The sequence below is a fragment of the Neolamprologus brichardi genome, chromosome 2 (assembly GCF_056152115.1).
Source record: "Neolamprologus brichardi isolate AB-2024 chromosome 2, ASM5615211v1, whole genome shotgun sequence".
Classification (NCBI taxonomy): Eukaryota; Metazoa; Chordata; class Actinopteri; order Cichliformes; family Cichlidae; genus Neolamprologus; species Neolamprologus brichardi.
This window is the reverse complement of record NC_142105.1, coordinates 27,792,125-27,812,442: the sequence shown is the minus strand read 5'-3', so window position 1 is coordinate 27,812,442 and position 20,318 is coordinate 27,792,125. Positions and strand designations below refer to the sequence as shown.

Genomic DNA, 20,318 nt, shown 5'->3' with positions numbered 1-20,318 from the left:
GTTCAGTATTTTACATTCCAGTCATTGATCCAGTAGCCATACACGATTTGGAGTCAAATATAGCCCAGAAAGACATTACAAGATTATCTCCCTGCCTCCTCTGTCTCTCCCATGTGCTCCTCTTTTTTTCTAACTTTTCCTCTCTGTTTTAGTCTTGTCATCTCTCTTGAGTTATGTGCCACATTCAGATAATGACGATGACAATGATAGCGCGATGAAAAGTGTAGTAAGGATGAATCAGGGGCCATGGTAATGGTCAAAAGCATGTGATCCGTAACAATTATTATTAAGTACAAATGGATCGAATGATTAGCATGCTCGCTGTCTGGCTGAAAACCTATTGATGAGCTGCGATTGAGGTCAAAGGAATCAATAGAGTAAAAGCTTGTGTAAAGGTTGAGACATAAAACATCAAGATTAAACTTGCTTACATTTTAAATGTATATATACGCACACCCACACACATATGTTTTGTTTTTAAATTCAGGAATTTTATTTGCAGAGTATTTTTAGATACTGACGTTACTACTTTTTAGGCAGGTCAGAGTAGGACATCATTCTTTTGACTTTTCGCCAGATACTTCTGTTTCCTCCTCCACTCCGGAGACATTCACAGAAGTTAATTTTGATTCTAAATGGGCTGAAGGTGTAGATGTGAATGGTTTACTGTCTCTCTGCGTCTACTGTGCATCATTTCTCTCAGCCCATTTCAGCTGGGATGGGCTTCAAGAAAAAGCATAGACTGGATTGGATGAACGTTGATCTGTGACAGCTCCATGGCCGCTGACAGGCAGAGATTGACTCTATATTAAGTTGTTTATTTGGTTTTTAAATGTGAAATCCGCTTAAATTTACACGTACTGAGTAAAAGCAAAAATAATAATAGTTATAAAATATAAAAGAGAAAAGAAAAAAATGTTAAACACAGTCAAGTTAAATACCTTTTAAAATCACAGAGTATTTCTATTTCTAATTTTGGTGATAATATTTATAAATGCTGAATCGGGTGTTTGCAGACAAAGCTCATTTCATCAGCGGACGAAGACCAAGTGCCTTCATGTGTTCTGAGGGTTGTGGGAGGGGTTGAAGGAGGAGTGTGTGTGCATGTTAGCATGTGTGTGCGCGTGTGTTTGCCTACAGAAAGAAGCAGAACAAGCTTAGCGTGTCTGGTCTGCGTGGTGGGGAGCTGTCCATTGTCACCGGTGCTGAAAGTGTATTGCTGCTTCCCCACTTAAAGGGGAACGCATTTGATAAAGAGGAGGAAAAGAAAGAGGAAGAAGAAGGACAGAAGAGTTCATGAGACTGCTTCATTACTGCAACGCCACGGGCTGTCCGCAGAAGGAAGTTTCATGGAAACTTGGAATGTAAGAGAATCTCTAATAAGCTGTAGTTGTCTTACTCGGACACCAAATTTTACTTCCTCGACACACCTTCTTTCTCTCTCTCTCTTCTTCTCTTCCCTCTCTTTCTCACTCTCACTAAATGCACATCTCACTAATTTGGACACGCACAGAGGTGAGCTGGAGAAGGCAAAGAACGAGCGGGGGAGGGAAAGCAGAGAAAAACAGAGGGAGATCACCATTTCTCCTTTCCCCTCCAGCTTAGGAAGACGAAAGGCGACGTAGTAAGCCTCTATCTTCTCCTCCTTTTGCCGGTGTTGGATACATATACTAAGAAGAAGTTGTATTGATCTGAGAGTGCTGCTGCTGGTGGTGCTGACTTGGACCCTGTCCTGCTCTGGCCCTGCTCAGCCTGCTGCATCCCGGGTCGCTATCAGGATGACAGGGTGTGCAAAACGCTGCAAACAAGGTCTTGTCAAGTTTGCTGTGACCCTTCACAAACTGGTCACTGGGACTCTCATCAAAGGTACGTATGTGCTTGAGCCATGGCTATATTTCTAAGTTCTTGAATTTGCACAAGTTGCTTGCTCAGAAAGTGGGTGCTGCAGACAGTGATAGTGTTGCAGGAAAGCCTATTAGCACACAATCAGAAGTGAAAGTTCAGTCCACTTCATCGTTCATCTTCAGCTCGTGCAACTCTTTTCTTCACTCTCTGCGGCGTCTACTCTTGTCTGCTATTGACCTCGTTCTGTTCAGTATGTTCTCCACAGGGGGGGGACTGAAAAAGACAGAGATGAAGGGAGTAAGCGACTAATAGAGAGGAGAGATAAAGTTGATACAGAACAGAGAGTGTGTGCGAGTGTGCTCCTGTGATAAATGTGAGTAATAAAAAGCGTCGGTGTGGCAGCGGCGGGGAAAGGAGTTGCACGCACACGTCGAGAGGAAACGAAGGGCTTTACTATTGTGATTTATTAGTGGTTAATATGTGTGTATGTGCTTGCATGTTTCTTGTGTCTTCATGTTAGTGGCCTGATGTTTTTGTGTGCGCGTGTGTGCAGCATTAAAGCGATCCATTTTACTGCCGAAGCAGGAAAGCGGTGCAGGCAAAAGGCACACAGAGCCGTGCTTCAGAAACTGTTTGCAGCATAGCAGCTGCTTGAAGGCACACGCAAAAGCCTCCTCAAATGCACGCATACACACAAACATACACACACTTACTGTATAATACTCTTTGAGCCAGCTGAAATTGTTTCTGGTGGGATGGGAAATTTCTAAGAATTCAGTCACACACGTACAGTAGATGCACAATAGGCTTACTCAAATGCATGCACGCACACACTCACAAACATGTCTGTGGATGGCTCAAGCTTTCAGCCACAGTGGGTAGAATTGCCCTCAAGGTCTCACACACTCATAACGTCATGAAGGAGCTTCTGCTGAGGTTTGGTTGCATAACAAATCAGTCTTTAGAAGACAAACCAAAAAGAGCAACCAGCAGCAAACATGAAGTGCTCCCCTGTCATGCTCACAGGAAATAAAATGCACACCGAGCAGAAAGTAATCACAAACATACACAAATGAGCACATATATGTAAAAAAAAAAATACACATGGCACAAATACACAGCCAGTACAACAACCACACAGACAAAAAGGAAATGAGCTGCAAGAACCAGAGATCTGGCTCTGCAAAGGGTTCATACGCACACATTGTGTTAACTGAATATGAAAAGAAGATGTGATATGAAGTGGCAGATGAACACTATGAACACTGCAATACTAATTACACCTAGGCTTCGTGTTTGAGCTTTGATTTTCTGAAATATTTTTCCTTGAGTGCTGGGATCCATTTCAGATCACTTTCACAGTCTGCATCAGAAACTGGATAGTTGTAAACTGGACGGTTATGAAGCCATTTGGAGAAAAAGGAAGTAGAGTCTAATGTAATGCAGTCTCATTTGGCTAATGGTGCTTAATTGTATCTGAAATTCTAATATTTGTTTTCTTTTTAAAGATCAGAATTTTAAATAACTGTATGTGCTGGTGATTTTAGGGTAAACTCCAAAAAACCAATGCACTGCCATTGGGGGACTTTTACTGTGTAGTAATGTCTCCTACAGTTTCTCAACTTATAAGCATCCACAGCTTGTTAGCTCCATGTGCTTATTTTCTCTTTCCTTCTTTAAGAGCAACTAATACTACCAAGAATTACAGCTGTTACCTCTGCACAAGAATGCTCCACTGATCAAAAGATCAGATCAGTATTTTACTCTCCCTTAAGAATTATTCGTGATCCGTGAAGTAAAACATATCACCTACTGAGATATTGATCCAGTCATCCATCCATGCAACCATCTGTCCATCCATAGCAGCAAAGTCCTTTTCTGTTTTTTTTTTCCTGAGATGCTGATAGTAAAAGGGGACTAGGGTTATTACTTTCTGCAGCCAGGAGGCCTGACAGCATTTTCAACACTTCACTGTAAGTTACAGGCTCTTTTCAGATGACCTTTAAGAGTCAGCATTTTAGGACACTTTAAGAAGACAGTAATAAGCTGCGGGGGACAGAATAGTTTGGTCCTCTCACTGGTAACATGATTTTTATACCAGTTTTTTTTTTTTAACCAGTAGCAGCATGGCTTTGGAAAGAGAAAATACTTCAAGTGTTTAAATGTATTGAAATGAATTGTAAACACGGGTTTGCTAAGGATTTAACTCTGTAAAGGCTTTCAGAGCAGCACTGACATCTGCTGGTACCTGTGGGAAAATATGAGTTTATGGTGGGGAGAAAATAACATTACATTAAATCGCTAAATTCATGAGTGGTTGTCATCAAATCAGTGGCAGCAAAGCTCACTAAAGGATTTATGCTTCTGATGTTGCTAATCCCATTTCCCTTTTTTGAAATTCATGGCACAAATGTGTTTTGTTATTCTGCAGGAAGACAGGAAAGGGACATTAAGGACTGGGATAAAATAAAATAAAATATATATGCAAATCTGTCCTTTACATCTGAGTAGGACTTTTATGACAGGCAGTGGAGCAGAATTGCTTAAAAATTCTCTCTTTTACCATAAAGCTCTCTGACTAAATCAGACTGAGCTACACAGCAGCTGAAGTCAGGTTTCTTACTAACTAAATTATAATACCTAAAGCTTTAAGACCTGTAAACATGCTTCTGAAGAACTAAGTTCATCAAAGTCACTTAAGCTCTTTGACACGGCTGACCTCGAAATGGCAAAACATTATGCATGACGTTAAAGACATGAGATACTGCTTGTTACATTTTAGATAGATGTAAAGAAAAATCAGCTAAGAATGAATTTATGCAGTTCAAACAATTAGCAGCTCATTGTGTAAATAATTTGTTGAACATGTTTAAAGATTTATAATAGTTCACATACAATGTGGAAAATGGACACTTTTTTATTTCCATAAAACTGATACAAAAAATAAAAATGTGAACATAAAATTGGAACAAAATAAAAACAGAGATCATAAAATTGGAACAAAATTTAAAAAAAATAGACACAATACAATGATAATAAAGCCTCGCCACATTTCAAGCATTCATAAAACCTTTACAATAAGGTAATGTTTTAAAATTAGATTTATAGGACAATAAAGAGCTGCCAGTGCCATCTCACAAGAAAAGGTTCAGTTTGGACAGTGTGCCGGCTCTAACAGCAAAACTGTAGATCCCCTATAATAGTTAGCAGAGCCCCATTTATGTAATTTGGAGTAAAGGTATTAAATGCTTTAGAAAGGCTAACTAGAATACATTAAATAATGGGCAGTAATTGCAGTTTGGCGAGTAGTGGGGAAATGTGTTCATGTCCCTTATCAGCTTTTGTAAATAAGTGGTATCTCTTGTGTTTTTCAGCTATGTTTGTGTCTGTGCACCGAATGACAGTTCAATGTGCTCAGTTTTCTTAATGGTCCTACTGGGGACTCCATTGTCCTTAGGTGGACGATGACAGTGTGACCTGGAGGCGTGTGATTGGGAAGAATAGACCACCAGATCTGAACCCGAGTCATGTTTTTTTGGCAAATCTCTGTGCTAACAACAGTTTGTCCTGCTCAAACACCAACTGTTAAGCAGAAATGTGCACTCGGCACAACGCCCAGCGTTCAGTAGGCCTTTTGCAGCCAAGTGTGAAGCAGCAGGGATGTAAATCAACACCTTTAAGTTTGGTAACATCTGCACACTGGGTCGGGGGTGAGCTGCTGCCCCAAGTGAAGGAATTTGAGTATCTTGGGGTCTTGCTCATGACTGAGGGGAGAGTGAAAGGGGCATCTGCAGTGATGGGGACACTCTACTGGTCTGTCTTGGTAAAAAGAGAGCTCAGAGTAAAAGCAGAGCTGTCATTTTGCTCCTGCCCCCATCCATGGCCACAATCTCTGGGTAGTGACAGAAAGAACGAAATCAAAGCTGAGGATGCCTCCTAGGTGAGGTGTTTCAGAAATGTCCTGCAGGGACAAAGCCCTGGGGCGATCACATACCATGCTCAACCCAGACAAGTGGCAGAAAATGATGGATGAATGGATGGACAGTGTATACACTGAATATGATGATTGTAGACTGTTGGTTGTGGGTGTGGAGCTACTGCAGGTGGGTAGTGGGCAGCTAGGTGAAAAATATGAAGTGCGATAAAAATTGTTTTTTGTTTTTTTTTAAGGTAAAGGTATTTTTTTTAAAAATTCAATACTGTCATCCTTTATTTAAACTTAATTCAACTATTTTGTTAGTAAGTCATAACAACTGTGTTGTGTCTTGGTAAGTCTCCATAGAAAGAACAATAAGAGGGAATCATTTAACATCATTAATCATTTAACTATTTGCAGACCAAATTGTTAAAAAAGTTTCTATTTCTCAAATTCTACTAAAAAACGTGCTAACTGGGTTGCTCTAGCGAGTTTAGAAACTTTAATATATCTCTGATGCTGCCTGTCTCGTTTTAGCCAGAGTCCTTTATCTTCCGTGTTTCTTGTCAGTTTAAAAAAAAAAAGTGTCCAAATAACATAAAAAAAATTATTAAATTAAAAAAAAAAACACACTAGTTGAATTTTCTGCTTCCCAGAAATCTCAGCCTCTCTTAAGTTCTGCTTTTTTCTTCTAGCTGCAGGCTGTAAAGACTAAATCCCTTTCATCACTTTGGTTTCCCTCTCAGTTCATCTCTGCCTGTCAGTCACTTTCTGCATAAACTTCTCTTCTGCTTCCTGTCATCTCTGAAAACCCTGTAAACATCCTGCCAAGCAGCTCCGGGGTGTAAACAGCCTGCTTGATTTCACTTTTTCTTTTCATGCAGCCTGCCCTCTGGTGCTTCCTCCTGGCATACAAAAGCAACCTGCCTGGATGTAGAAATGTGCACTCGGCTGTGGTCTGGGCAAATGCGATGGCACCTGATGGGAGTCATCAGCAAACAAAACCCTGTTTGGTTGAAAATCCCCAGCCATGCAGAGAAAATACTACTAAAAAATCCCTTCTTATCTGCAGGCTGAATAAGGCAAGAACCCCTGAAACTACTTGCTTCTCACAATAAATTGAGCCCAATTCGTGACCTGAATCCAGTCTTTCTTTATGTGCTTTAGAAACAGGAGGGGAAAAGATGTTGGTGTTCACTAATGAGAACAACCCAGCATGATTTTTAGTACCCCGATTATAAATGGCTAATAATATCAGGTGACGAAGACCAGAAATGACCTTTTAAAGAGACCTATGTATTCATGTTGTTGAGAATAGATTCCTTCATATAGATCACAGTTAAAGAGAATATAGTTTGTGATTTCTTTCAACATTATAATATTTCGGTGTAAGAATACAAAATAGAAAATAGGCCTGGGATGGGAACAAAGAACTGAGGTACAGGGCAGGAGGACAATCAACCCCCTCCCCCAAGACAGTAGCAAGAGTTACTGGGGGTGAGGAGCAGACAATGGGCAAACGGGCACTACCGTAAAAGGAGGTGGGGGTCAGGGTGTCAGCACCCTTGGCCACTGTACTAGTGTATTTCCATTGTGGGGGTGTTTACTGTAGGGGGGAGGAGACCAGAGGTTATAACTGTAACTGTTGCGTGGAGTTCTTTAGATCATCCTTTAGCATAGGAATGCAGTGTGCTGATCTCCAGATGCATCTGTAAGAATAATGGGTAATAAAAGGATTGTGTAAAACATGGCAGCATCTCAGCGTGATCTCTACCAGGACCAAAAGAATCGCAGAGACCAGCGTTGTCTCAACAATGTTTATGAGTAATATCCATATGTTGTATTTGTGTTTATCAGATTGGACAGCAGAGGGCATCAGGTTACTCTTTCTCTTTTTCCTTTCCAGATTACTGTAACCACACATTCCCACATTGTCAGAGCAGATTAGAGAAAAATGTAGTGTTTAAAGCTTTAAATATTCACTATCTCAAAGTGCTGGCACACGAGGCAGCTTCTCCTTTGATGGCTGATGCATGATGGACAGGGGAGGCGGATTTTCAGACTCAGGGTTCACAGTTGTCAGCCACAGTGACCCAGCTGTGCATTCCTCATAAGTACTTAATGAAATATTCACTAACTCCTCTTTTTTCCATCAGATATTTGCTCCAGGCTCCCTCTTGCTTTGAGTTGGGGGTGGTGGTGGTGGTGGTGGTGGTGGTGGTGGTGGGGGGGGGGGGTTTGGCGACTTGGCTCGTATTTGTATTCAGAAAAGAGGAGGAAAGAGTAAATAAGAACAAAGAGCAAGGAGGAAAGAAAAATGAGAAGATGGATGAGGGTGTGCACATGATTGCACTTTTTTCCACATGCAAATAAGCCCCTGTGCATGTTTGTGCACATATGCTCTGATTTGGATATTGATGCGTGTGTGCTCTTATCTCATTGAGTGTGCTCTAGAACTGCGTGTGTGTGCGCGCGTGCTGCTTAGCTCCAAAATGCTGTCATATCACTTTTAATGTGCCATAGGGGACACTGCGAATATTTAATACAAAATATAATGCATAATAATTCTTATGAAAAAGGCTCTCTGAGGTGGGGACGCCATTCTCCCCCCCAAATCGCTGTAATCAATCCCCAAGCTGCATACAATTAACACCTCCATCACTTTCATCTGCAGTGAGGAAGGGAACGAGACACAGAAGGGGAGAGTCAATAAGTCAATAGAGTTGTTTGCATTCAGTTCACATAAACCACTGGGCCACTGATGAAGTAAAGAAATAAGACCTGATTCCCTTCAACAAAAATGTCAATTTTATATTTATTTGCACATTTGAATACACTCATCTGCTAACTATCTGCTTCCAGGAATAGCAGGCCAGCTAGTGAAGGCTGAATGTGTCTGAGAACAGTAACACCCACAGGCAAGGTGACGCTGTCTGCAAAACATTTATGGCAAATGAAGCAGAAAATATTTCAGCCAAGCTTAAGAGTAAATGGATAAACAGCTTTTGTGTTAGTGCATCTCTCAGTGTTAATGTCCTGTGCAACTTCACGTCAAGCTGCACAGAGCTTAAAGAGCCCTCGGAAATGTGTCATCTGTGTATCGACTCGGGGGGGAAGAAGGTTAGATGGTGTTTTTCACGTTCTGACAGGTGACATAAAGTTTGTGGGTGGCGTACGGCGGTGAATTGTTTTGAGAGATGCACTGTGGGACAGAAAAACAGCAGCCATGGCCTTGAGGAGAGACTGTTGTCATGGAGAGAGTCTAAAAGCAGCAAAGATTCACCAACATGGGCTCTTGTTGTTTTCAAACAGTACAACGCGGTTACAGCTGTTTTTAGGCTTGAAAAATATACATTGTTTTTGTTACACATACATGTTTAAGATCATCAAATACATTTTAATATTAGGCAAAGATAACCAGAGTAAATAGAAAAAACTTCAAAATCATTATTTTGTTTTTTAGAGCCATTCAAAGGTGATGTTTTGATATTGATTGTGATGAGCTGGGGTGCTCGTAAGCACGATTACTGAGATTAACAGCACGGTTTAGATAACTTATGGTTCAGTCAGATAAAAAAGTATTTGGACAGTTGCCTCTGCACACCACTACAGAGGATTTTAACTCCCATAATCAAGATGGGATTTAATTGCAGACTTTCAGCTCTAACTCAAGGGGATTAACAAAAGTATTGCATTAATTATTTAGGAAGGCAGTCATTTTTATACATAGCTTTGCATTTTCAGAGGTTTAAAAGTAACTGGACATATGACTAAAAAAACAGTTTCACATCCAGGTGAGGCCATGACTAATTACACAGATAAAGCTTCTGGAGTTGAGTTTAATTGTTGAATTGGCAGCTATTCACTGGAGCGCTCAATGTGAGCTCTAAAGACATGTCGATGCAATGAAGGAGGCCTTCGATGTGTTGAAAAACCAAAACAGTTTGGTAAATTCTTAAACAATAAATGTACTGGCTGGCTCAACAGCACTTGTGGAAAAACCATGGGGGAAAAAAAAGATAATGACAGAAATAAGAAAATGTAGTCAATTCAAGAACACTCTTGAGGTAGGCGTATGATTGCCAAGGTCTGCTATGAAGAGATCAGTTCATGAATGGAAATATGGGGAGTTTACAAGCAGGTGAAAACCATCCATTGCAAAAACAGAAAGGGCAGGTTAGAGTGCCGGAAAACATCAAAAAGATCCTGCATAATTTTTAAAAAAATCTTTGGACTGATGAAACTGAGATTGAACCTAAATGATGGGAAGTGATGAGTGTTTAGTAGGAACTGCTCATGATCATGCTGATAGTAAATATCAGTCTCTGTCATTGCTAAATGCTCTCCCATTAACACCTTCAGTTGCAACACCTCCCAGAACAGTTTAAAACAGCTCCTAATAACCAGCTACAACACAATGTTGCTTTTACATACATAAGCAATGCCCATCTAAAATACCACATAGTATATATATATCTATATGTAATAGTATTAGACAGTCAATATGACTATCCTACCATGCTTTTTGAATGCTCAAGTCAACTGAGAGAAGCTGTTGATAATTCCTGTTGCGTTCACCGCTACAATCGACCCCTTTCTCACACACGTGTGATCGATTTATAGCCTAAGATTGATTATGGTGACTCGAAGACTTTCAGAGATCCTGCTTTGTGTGGCCAGCAGCTTAAATCAGCAGATACTTATGCTGAATTTTTATTTGGACACAGAGCACACCAGCAGATATTAGCTAGCATGATTTTTTTTAAATGAACAATAATAAAATCAAAGTCATGAATTTTCTCCAGTTAACAGGAAAAAAATGGCATGTCTTAATAGGGGTTATTTGTGTTTTTATGATTTTGGTGAAATGATCCTGATGATGACGATTATGCGGTATGATATAGTCATAGCAACCAAATTACTCCACTGGGCCTTTTATACACTTTGCTTTGTGGTCTGTGTTGGTGCAACTAACACATGCTTGGCTTTGTTAAAGGAAAACCAACATACGATTGTCTCTTTGCTGCAGAAATAGTCTGCTCTCCGTGGCGCTACACGTCTTTCCCGTGTCTGGCAGGATCGTTGAGCTCGTCTCCTTTGCTTCTCACTTCAGTAAATCAATCTGTTTGTCCTGATGACTCAGATGTCACTGAGCCTGTCAGGAGCCAGTCTTCAATCTTGCATCCTAATACTGCATCTAACTGTTCTGTCTGTAGCTCTCCTTCTTTTCCTCCTCACCTACACCCCTTCGGCCCTCCCTCCTAGAATTACTCCCATCTGGTCTTCAGAATATCTGCTCCTGTTTGTCTTGCTGTCTTCTTGCCACTTCCTATACTCTTTCCTTCCCTCTGCATTTCCCTCTCTCTCTGCCCTGATCTCTTCTCCTGTGTGCGGTTATCACTATGACAGATTCCATTCAGCCTTCATCTAATAAGACCGGACAGCAGCTAACCAGCCAATTTATTATTCACTGCCTGTTCACCACTTTCTGTGCTTGTCAACACCGTCTGTATGCTGTCAAATGCTTTCTACCTTTCAACTCCACAGTCTAACCCCATGTACTTTTCCTTTGCCTCCATTCATTCACCCAGGCTGCCGTCTCAATCCCATAAAAGGTCTGTTGTGTAATGGTTAATAAATGATGAGAGAAGGGTTGGCTGGCACTCAGAACGATCCAACGAAGGCTGGACAGGACTGAGTAGCAGCACACACGATGTCAAGCTAATGTCTTGGAAGGGTTTGGCACTCGGCCTAATGTGATGAACCTGTTGCCGTTAGTGTTACTGGACTGCAACTAAACAGTCTAGAGTGCTATTTTAGTTTCACTGTATTAAAATGACTAGAAAGCTAATGGCTCAGTTAATGCGTGTTTGTTATTGTTTAAAGTATTTAAACAAAGGTGATGATTTACAGTAGCTCCATTTCTTAAAGAATATCAGCAGGTCAGCTGATCATTAAAGGATGATTGCATGAATTATTCATGTCATCTTTTAATAAGCTTATGCATTGTCACAACATTTTTTTCTCGTATTGATGGTCAGAGAGTCATCAAAGTCCAGCACATCCCAAAGATTCTCAGTGGGGTTGAGATCTGGACTCTGCGGTGGTGAACCCATGTGTGAAAATGATGTCTCATGCTCTGCGAACCACTCTTTGATTATTTGATCGCTATGAAATCTGGCACTGTCATCTTGGAATATGCCTGCACCATCAGGGATGAAAAAAAATTTGACTCATGGAAAAAACTGACCATTCAGTTTATCCAGAAACTACACCTCCAGTCCATGGGAGCGTTCTTACCCATTTCCCTTAGCTGAATTTTTTCTTGGCCTTGCAGTGTTTTTTTACCCGAGTTAATTTACATGAATGACAGCAGCATCATTACCTTAACACAGACAGCTTTGTGTAACCAGTTTAATCATAGTGATAATTGTTCCCTACCTGAACACACTAATTATTCCTTTTTCACATGACTACAAAGGGTCCCCAAGAATAACACAATGTTAACCCAGTCTGTGTGCCTTCCTAAACAAGAAATGTTTTGTGCTTAACATAACCAGACTTTAATTCTACCTATGTAAAATCAGAGAGCTGTTTTTTGCAGTTTCTGGAGGCAGTCATATATAATTGGTGGGTCTGAAACTCTTTTCTCATTCTCCAAAACAAACATTGTATTTTTTTTTTGTTTCATTTTCCACAATGCTACTGTCGTATTGAGAAATGGTAGATGTACAAGTGTCATCGCATTGCCTCAGGAATAACTGTCAAGTGGTTACAATAACTGTGACAGCGACCACTCTGACTATGAAAGTAAATGTCATTATTTTTCTGCCACCATTTAACGTGCTGACGCCTGGTTGATGACTTTAACCCCTGTCCAGTCGATGTCATGACCTCTTTTGGGCAGCAGTTCACAATTGGCTGATGCTGTCTGAGGCCAGTATTTCTTCACTTTCTTCATTTAAAGTGCTGCACGATGGTGACATGACTGCAAAATGACATAGGTTCTTAGCAACCTTGCTTTTACATAGGAATAGCAACAAAACACAGCCAGTTAGTTACTTGAGATGAGTGGTTGAACAATCTTATTGAGTCAAGTCCCTACAAAGTCACATCACATCAAATCAGGCTTCAGTTATATGCAGACCTTTGCTAATCTGTGTGAGAGTGCTCATAGTCGGTCCAAGTTGGACCACAATTGCTCGGAGACAGGTTGGCTTTCACCAGGCGACCTCTACCGTCACCTTGCAATCGCCAGTTGTTACCCACGAATTGAGACTGCTGCATGCTAAGTTTCTGACTGCCAAGTTTAGTCACCTCAACTACTTCCAATCAATCTCCAAATGCACAAAAAACTCAATGCAATCACTGGGAAACCACTAATTTTTCCTGGCTGCATGGAGATGTCTGTCCTAGTTTTACTCTAGCGTGACTGAATGAAGGCAACACTTAGTGTTGGTGTTCTGAGGTTTAAAAATCAAACCTCCACACTCAAAACAACCTGAAAATAAACACAAGATTTGCCCAGACCCTCTGACACTTATGCACTTTCATAACTTTCATATACTATTTTATAATAGCACTGAAAATATTGCTGGGTACAGATGGCTTATAGTTGCTGCTGGTTGCTACAAAAGGGAAGCCAGCAGCAGGCAAGTCCAGCAGTTCGATGATCCATCTCCCATCTGTGGACTGCTCCGAAACAATGTAATATTGTCTTTGTTTCCAACAGACAGGAGTCATAACTCTTAAAGTTCTAACTGAGCTGAGTTGAACATGTACATGGAGGCATTTGCGTCATTGGAGAAGTGATTGATGCTGCAGCTTTTCCCGTGCAGATGTTCTCACTGTTTCTGGGTTTTGGAATTCAAAGATTTTTGAGAAACTTTAGTTCCAGAGGACAAACCATTCTCACTGCAATAGGATAGAATAGAATAGAATAGAATAGAATAGAATAGTCCTTTATTTTGATTATACATGTCTTGTGGGTGTTCCACACTAACTGTTCTGGAATAAAATACGAAAAGTAAGACAGCAGGAATAAATAACAAACAGGACAACTATATACAATCAAAATAAATATATACAAAAACAAGTAAAAGGCACACAAGTAAAAGGCTTGAGGGGCTTTTGCCCAAGGTTTTCCAACTATTTTCAAGGTTAAGAATTGACTTTCTATTCTATTCCATTCTGTAATTGCAGCTTGTTTTCTTCAGCCTGTGTTGTTTGAAAACTTGGTATTTGGAAAATGTCAGCTTCGCAGAGACTGATCAAAACAACATGTTTTTCAGCTTTTCCCCTGTGAGCGTTTTCAGTTTATCCACTGGGTTTTCAAAGTGTTTGATCAACCAAAGGCTTTTCTCTCCATTGATGGATGTGTATGTAACCCCTTCACTGAAGTTAAACATCATCACTACAGCAAATCACGCTCCCTTATCTCGCCTATTCAGCCGGGCTTTCAGAATTTAATCAGCATGTCTTTGTGTCATTGCTGTAGTGTGTACTCAAAGACCTGCTTCTCTGTGTTGATTTATTGCCGCTCTTACTTGCTGTAAGCACTGAGTGTTTGCCAGCGTTTGTGCGTATGCGTGCACGCATGTGCAAAATGTTTTTTTCCTCTTTAGCGTTTGATTTTGATAAGAGAATCATGTATGATCTCCTCCTTTCTGCAGAGATAGAAAAGGGATAGGGGAGGTGTGAGCTCTTGCATACCCAAAATATGTCTCTCACCATTGAACGCACTCACTCACGCACACACATACTCCTGCCCTGCAGTGCTCATTTTTCTCACTTTCTTTGTCTATCCACCTTTCACTACCCTGCTCTTAATTTTCTTTTTCTCAGTCTCTTGCACTGCCTTCTTCCCTCTCTTGTTTTACTCTGCATTGATCCTGAGCATGCAGGCTACTGCAGCTAGCCTTTAATGAATGCTATGCCCTAATGACTTTATCATTGGCCTTGATGGCCTCAGCTCAACCACAGCGATGGCTCGGCTGTAAATTGTTTTCTTAACTAAAGCCATGTGAGGAATTTCAATAAGGGCTGCCATCAGTGGCATCAGCGCAGCCTGCCAATCTGAACAACCAGTGTTACACAGAGGGCAGCAAGGGGTTAAGCGTGATTGATGGGAGTAAGGAGTGTATGTATGAGTTGGACTGTGTTTGCAGACTGACATCGCTCTCCTGGGTGTATTGTTGTGCAGGGTGTGTGGCCTCTGTGTGTGCGTGCGTGTGTGTGTGTAGTTGACGAGTTCATCAGGAGACTTGAGCACAAAAACATGTCTGATACAGCATGTCGATGCAGTCGCTGACAAATGCGAGGCAGCGTTTCTGAGGACGTAGCTGTGCCACACGTAGAGGGTTTTGTCCATGACCCACCCGCGAGCAGAATAATTACACGCACACAATCGCATACACGCACACACACACCACCTGCCACACTTGTGCATGTAGCGATAAAGCAGCGAATGCACTCTCCACACTCAGACTGTTTGCCTGCTGAATAGCAAAGGGGGGCACGGATCAGTCTATTCCTCCCTTATCTCCCCTCACCTCTTGCACTCCTCATCTCGCTCCATCTCTTTCTTTCACGGTCTTCCCCTCCCACCCTCTCGCCTCCTCACTTTGCCTCCCCTGCTGTTTGTGAATCCTCCTGATTTGTCTCTGTCTCCTCTTCCTCTTCTCCTCACCCTCTCCTCTTTCTCCTCCTAATTTCCTCATCTCTTCTTCCTCCTCTCACTTGCCCTCTCTTGAGTTTTGTCCTCCTCTCTTGCCCCATCTCTCCCGTCTCTGCCTTTTCCTGTGCAACAGTGTGCAATTCCCCGTTCCCCACCAGACAGACAAAGAGACAGAGCGACTCAGACGAACGGGAGAGAAAACGGGAGCAGGGAGAAGCAGAGACATAGAGGCAGATACATGAAGAGGCACAGAGGAATTGATGGGATGACAGTCTGGTGACTGGGGACTGGTGGACAAAGAGATAGAAAGGGATGTAAAATAGACAGCTTCAGTGGCAGGGTAGACAAAGGCAGCCTGAGAGTGGATGTGTGCCGCTTATTTCATTTACACACGCATACATAGACACACACACATACTCTCTCTGTCTCTCCCACTCTCTCTCCTCTCACTCACACTCTCTCTCACACACACACCCTCGAGCAGAAGCGGCAGAGCTGTGTGGGTGTGAGGCAGCATGAGAAGTGATATCTGTACTTCTACACATACAGCTGGCTGATGGACTAACTTAATCACAAATTTGCGCTCACCTACTGTACGCATACTTGCTAGCACACCTTGATCATAGGCAGGCAGACCAGCGCGCGCTCATAAACACACTCACTTACGCCAGCACGCACAACCTTCCAGCAGCCAGAAGTCAACATGGGTCTTGTGATGGGAACCTTTTCCATGCAAACCAAGCAAGTGTCCTACCACAAAGGTAAGATTTTGTATTTGAAATGCACACACTGAACACGTTTGAATCCTGAATGTGAGGATTTGCATGTTACTGTGAGCAGCATCCATCATGTTGCGTCTTTGTGCTTTAGTGGTGGAGTCATATATGTTTGCTCAGAGTGGTGAATATGGCACAAGAAGTGCACTACGGTATTAGGATGAATGTGCTGTAAGCTGCAATAAGAAGTTGTATAAAAAAGAGAAATTGTTATTCACTGTTGCTTTAGAGTGCTCCAGGCCACCTGTCCTCTGTTTGAACTGTGGATTTAACAATATACATGTGTCCGTGTGCGTGCATGTGTGCGCGCAACTGTGCCATTGGGCATGTCTATAATAGGTGATGGTATTTACCCCTGTCTGCTTTCCAAACCAGCCCACTCTCTTTCCTGCCACGCTACTGTTTGACAGGTGCTGACACTTGACACATGCATGCTGTACCCAGTATGTATGTGTATTCTTTGTCCACAGAAAATATTTATGCACCTAATTGACTGCTGAAAATGTAGGCGTGTGTGAAGAATCGTGCGTTTTGTGTGTGTGGTGGCTGTGGTATTGTGCCGTAAATTAAAGCGTTGTAATCCATCAGCTTTTGGCCGTGGTCTGTCCTGCATCTGTTGACCTTAAACCTTGATGGCTATCGCTGACAGACACAGCGCTGCATCTCAAATGCACACAGCAGAGGCTGGAAAATCGGGAGCCAAATCACATCTCGGCGAGGAAAACAGAGGGATAAAATTCGGAAATCTCTAATTGGATCATTAACTGGAGTGAGATCATGCAAAACTGTCTGCATGTTGCATATGCTGTGACAAAAGAAAGAAAAAAACACCGGAGGGGATGTAAATGATGTAAATTATATGCTGTGAATGTCCCTCAGGAAAATGCCTTTCAGCTCTATATTCTCAGTGTTTTCCCTGTCCAACAGTGCAGTCAGACAAAGAAGAGCTGAGAAAAGTCTTTAGAGACCCCATAAATGGGCTCCTGAAATACAAACATATATAGCATGCTGCGTGGGTTGTTTATTTCAGTGCCTGACCTGCACCTCATTTTCCTGCGTGGAAACAGCTCTCAGTCGATATGTGCTAAAGAGATACTCAAGGCACATTTTCAGGTTGGTTGTTTTCTGCAGTCTACAGTATGAACATGCGTGTCAGATACTTTGTGTTCGTGGTAGCTACTTCCATTTCAAACGCAGCCCATTTACTCGTTAGGGAAGGCAACAATGCTTACAAAGCAACCAGGATGTAGGGTAACCTCTAAATAGCAGCCACTTTGAAGTTTCCACTGTGAGGGTGTGAGGCGGAAGTGATAGATGAGTAAAAGTGGGAGAGAAAAAATTGAGAAAAGTTGAGAGAGGAGGCGAGGTTGCTTCTCAGGGGGCCGCAATGTGTGTGTCACTGAACGTGTGTGTTTCGCCATCTGCTGCAGTGATAAAAAAAAGTGCCCTAATGAAAGCAGGCCAGGATTCATTTTGCATGGAAGGTTGACCCACCCTTGATCACAACTCAACATGAGGCAATGGCCAGCTGAGAAGGACTTAAAGTTAACTAGCTGAGGATTCAAACTTTAGATGAAAATTATAGATGTGGATTTAAGGAAGCAGTTAAATTGACAGGACAAAATCAGAAACAATACTTTTCAGCAACTCACTTCTCTTAGTGCCATTGCTGACTGAGGGGAATAATGTTATGAACTAATAATTTTATCTTTATTTTTTATTATTTTGGAGGACCAGGAAGTCTGTATTAGCCCCTTCAACCATAGACTAAAAAGCTGCAAAGTCTGCCCCACCGACTGGGAACAGAACCTCGATTGTTTTCACCGAATCTTACATCTGTATCTTGAGCTCTCAAACGCCAAAAACAAGCCAAAGATAAAGATGCAGTTATGTTAAAAAGAAAGGACACCATCTTTCAGTTTTAAGGTTTTCATATCAGGAAAATCTGACCTTTATCTGGTCTTATTATATGTTTAACAACAACAAAGTCAAAACTCAGTTGTTCGGCAATGCCAACCAAATGTTCTTGATTAACTGATCATTACCAAGTTTGATCACATCTATAAAAGCAGTGCACAGGTCTGGTGCATTCAGGTGTGTGTTAACACAATACCAAGAAGGAAAGATATCAGCAATAATCCGAGAGAAGCAATTGCTGCTGCCCATCAATCTGGGAAAGGTTATAAGGCCATTTCCAAACAAAGTTAAAGTCCATCTTTCTACAGTGAGGAAAGACTACTTACAAGTGGAAAACATTTAAGACAGACGCCAGTAGGGATGGGAATTGAGAACTGGTTCCCTGTAGTCTAGTTCTATTGGAATTGTTAGTCTGCCTTCCTATCAATCTCACTTATCAGTTCTTGCACTACAAGATTTCAGTTTGTGTGTGGAGGAGAAAACAGTGACACAGTCTACAGCGTGGATATGGACATTACTATTATTTTATTTTATTTAGTTTTTTTTTTGCCCATAAAAACAAGTGTAATGATAAAGTGCTAACTGCATCAAGGACAGAAACAGCTTCATTATGCTGCTAACGCAACTTTGCTCTTTGCGAGCATCTGCACAGATAGCATGCTAACGCTAAGCTAGCCAAAAACCCAGAGTGAAAGCTGAGTGAATGCCGACCCCAGCCCAGCAGCCAGACCCTGAACTTTAACAGGTAACAAACTGATGAGCAGTCAGACTCCAGCCAGTTTCTATCTTTCTTTAATAGAATCACTATGACGATCACTTAAAAGTCTCCTCATGCTGGTTTTCATCTTTTCTTTGTGCTGTAAACTTTTTGTTCTACTAAGAGGCTTTATGTAATACTAAGATGAAGATTATATGTGTGTCCTCATTAGAACAGGGATTTGTGTTGGTGTGTAAGACATTAGCCAGAGCTTTATATTGTGAAACTGTAATTGTGAGACAACGCATTTCAGGTCATTTTACAGAGTGACATGAAAGTAATGTAACGAGTAGTAGAAGGAGTAATTAAAAAATCTAATGCATTACTTTAAACAAAAGTGTCCTGTATAATAATTACTTTTTTGAGTAATGACCCTAAGACTGATCACAACAAAGAGGGGAAATACCTCCAACAGGCGCAAACATCTGACCAGATGGTGACTCTCAAAGCGAAGCTGGTGAGAATCGATAAGGAATCAAATCAATAAGTGATATTGATAATGGAATCGTAATCGCTATATTCTTATCAATTTCCATCCCTAGGTGCTAGTCTTTCCAAACTAGACATCCCAGCAAATTCACCCCAAGGTCAGACTGTGCAATATCCAGAGAAACTGAAATTGTTAAATGCTAAAATTCATGATGGTACAATTGCAAAAAGTCTGAACAAGTATGCCTTCTTTGGAAGGGTTGCCAGGAGAAAGCATTCTTCGCTCTAATAAAAAAAACATACGTAGTAGTATGGCCTACATTTGCAAAGCTACTACAAAGCTACAAACCAAAAGATTTCAGGAACAATATCCTTTGGACAGATACAACTGAAGTAGAAGAGTTTGGCCAAAATGCACAGTGCAGTGTTTGTGAAAAAACAAACTCGTCGTACCAGCTGTCAAGCACAGTGTTGGAGGGCTGATGATTTGGGCTTGTTTTGCAGCCACACCTTGCAGTCACTGAGTTGAAGTCCTTGTCAAGTGTAAGGCCGTTAGCTAAGGCTTGGCCCAAATTGGGTCATGCAACATGACTATTAGCAAATCTACAAAAGAATGGCTGAAAAAATTGAAAATGTTTGGGATGTGAGAGACTGTTAAAGTCGTACAAGAAACAATTGTTTAAAAAACGTTATTGCTCCTAAAGGTTGTTAAACAAGCTCTGGTTCAGTCAACAGTGTACAGTCATAGGTATATTCAGTTTTTCCCACACACTGCTTTAACTTAATTTTTCTTAAATAAATAATAGTATAGTAATATGTCACTTAGTTTTCATCTGAATTAAAAAGAAATCTTATCCTAGTAGGTGTTTACATATAAGTAAAAATAAATAAATAGATAAAGATGGTTTTTTCAGTGCAAACTCCACAAATCACGTGGATTTTTGGTTTGTTAGGTCCATTTGAAATCAGGAGCCAAAGTTAACAAACACATCTCAGGAACTG

The 20,318-nt window shown here is 41.2% G+C and overlaps 1 protein-coding gene across 2 annotated transcripts in view; it reads left to right on the top strand.

Moving 5' to 3' along the window:
- Positions 1–1,605: 1,605 nt before the first annotated feature.
- The window catches only part of kcnip1a (Kv channel interacting protein 1 a), a 46,209-nt gene continuing 27,496 nt past the window's right edge, over positions 1,606–20,318 (top strand). The window contains exons 1-2 of one of the 2 annotated variants that reach the window (XM_087850110.1): positions 1,606–1,624; positions 1,752–1,866. In XM_087850110.1, the coding sequence (XP_087706236.1) occupies positions 1,779–1,866 (88 nt within the window). In that variant the 5' untranslated portion in view covers positions 1,606–1,624; positions 1,752–1,778. Of the gene's footprint in view, positions 1,625–1,751; positions 1,867–15,557; positions 16,199–20,318 lie in introns of those variants that run through there. The other variant, XM_087850108.1, reaches the window with a different exon arrangement.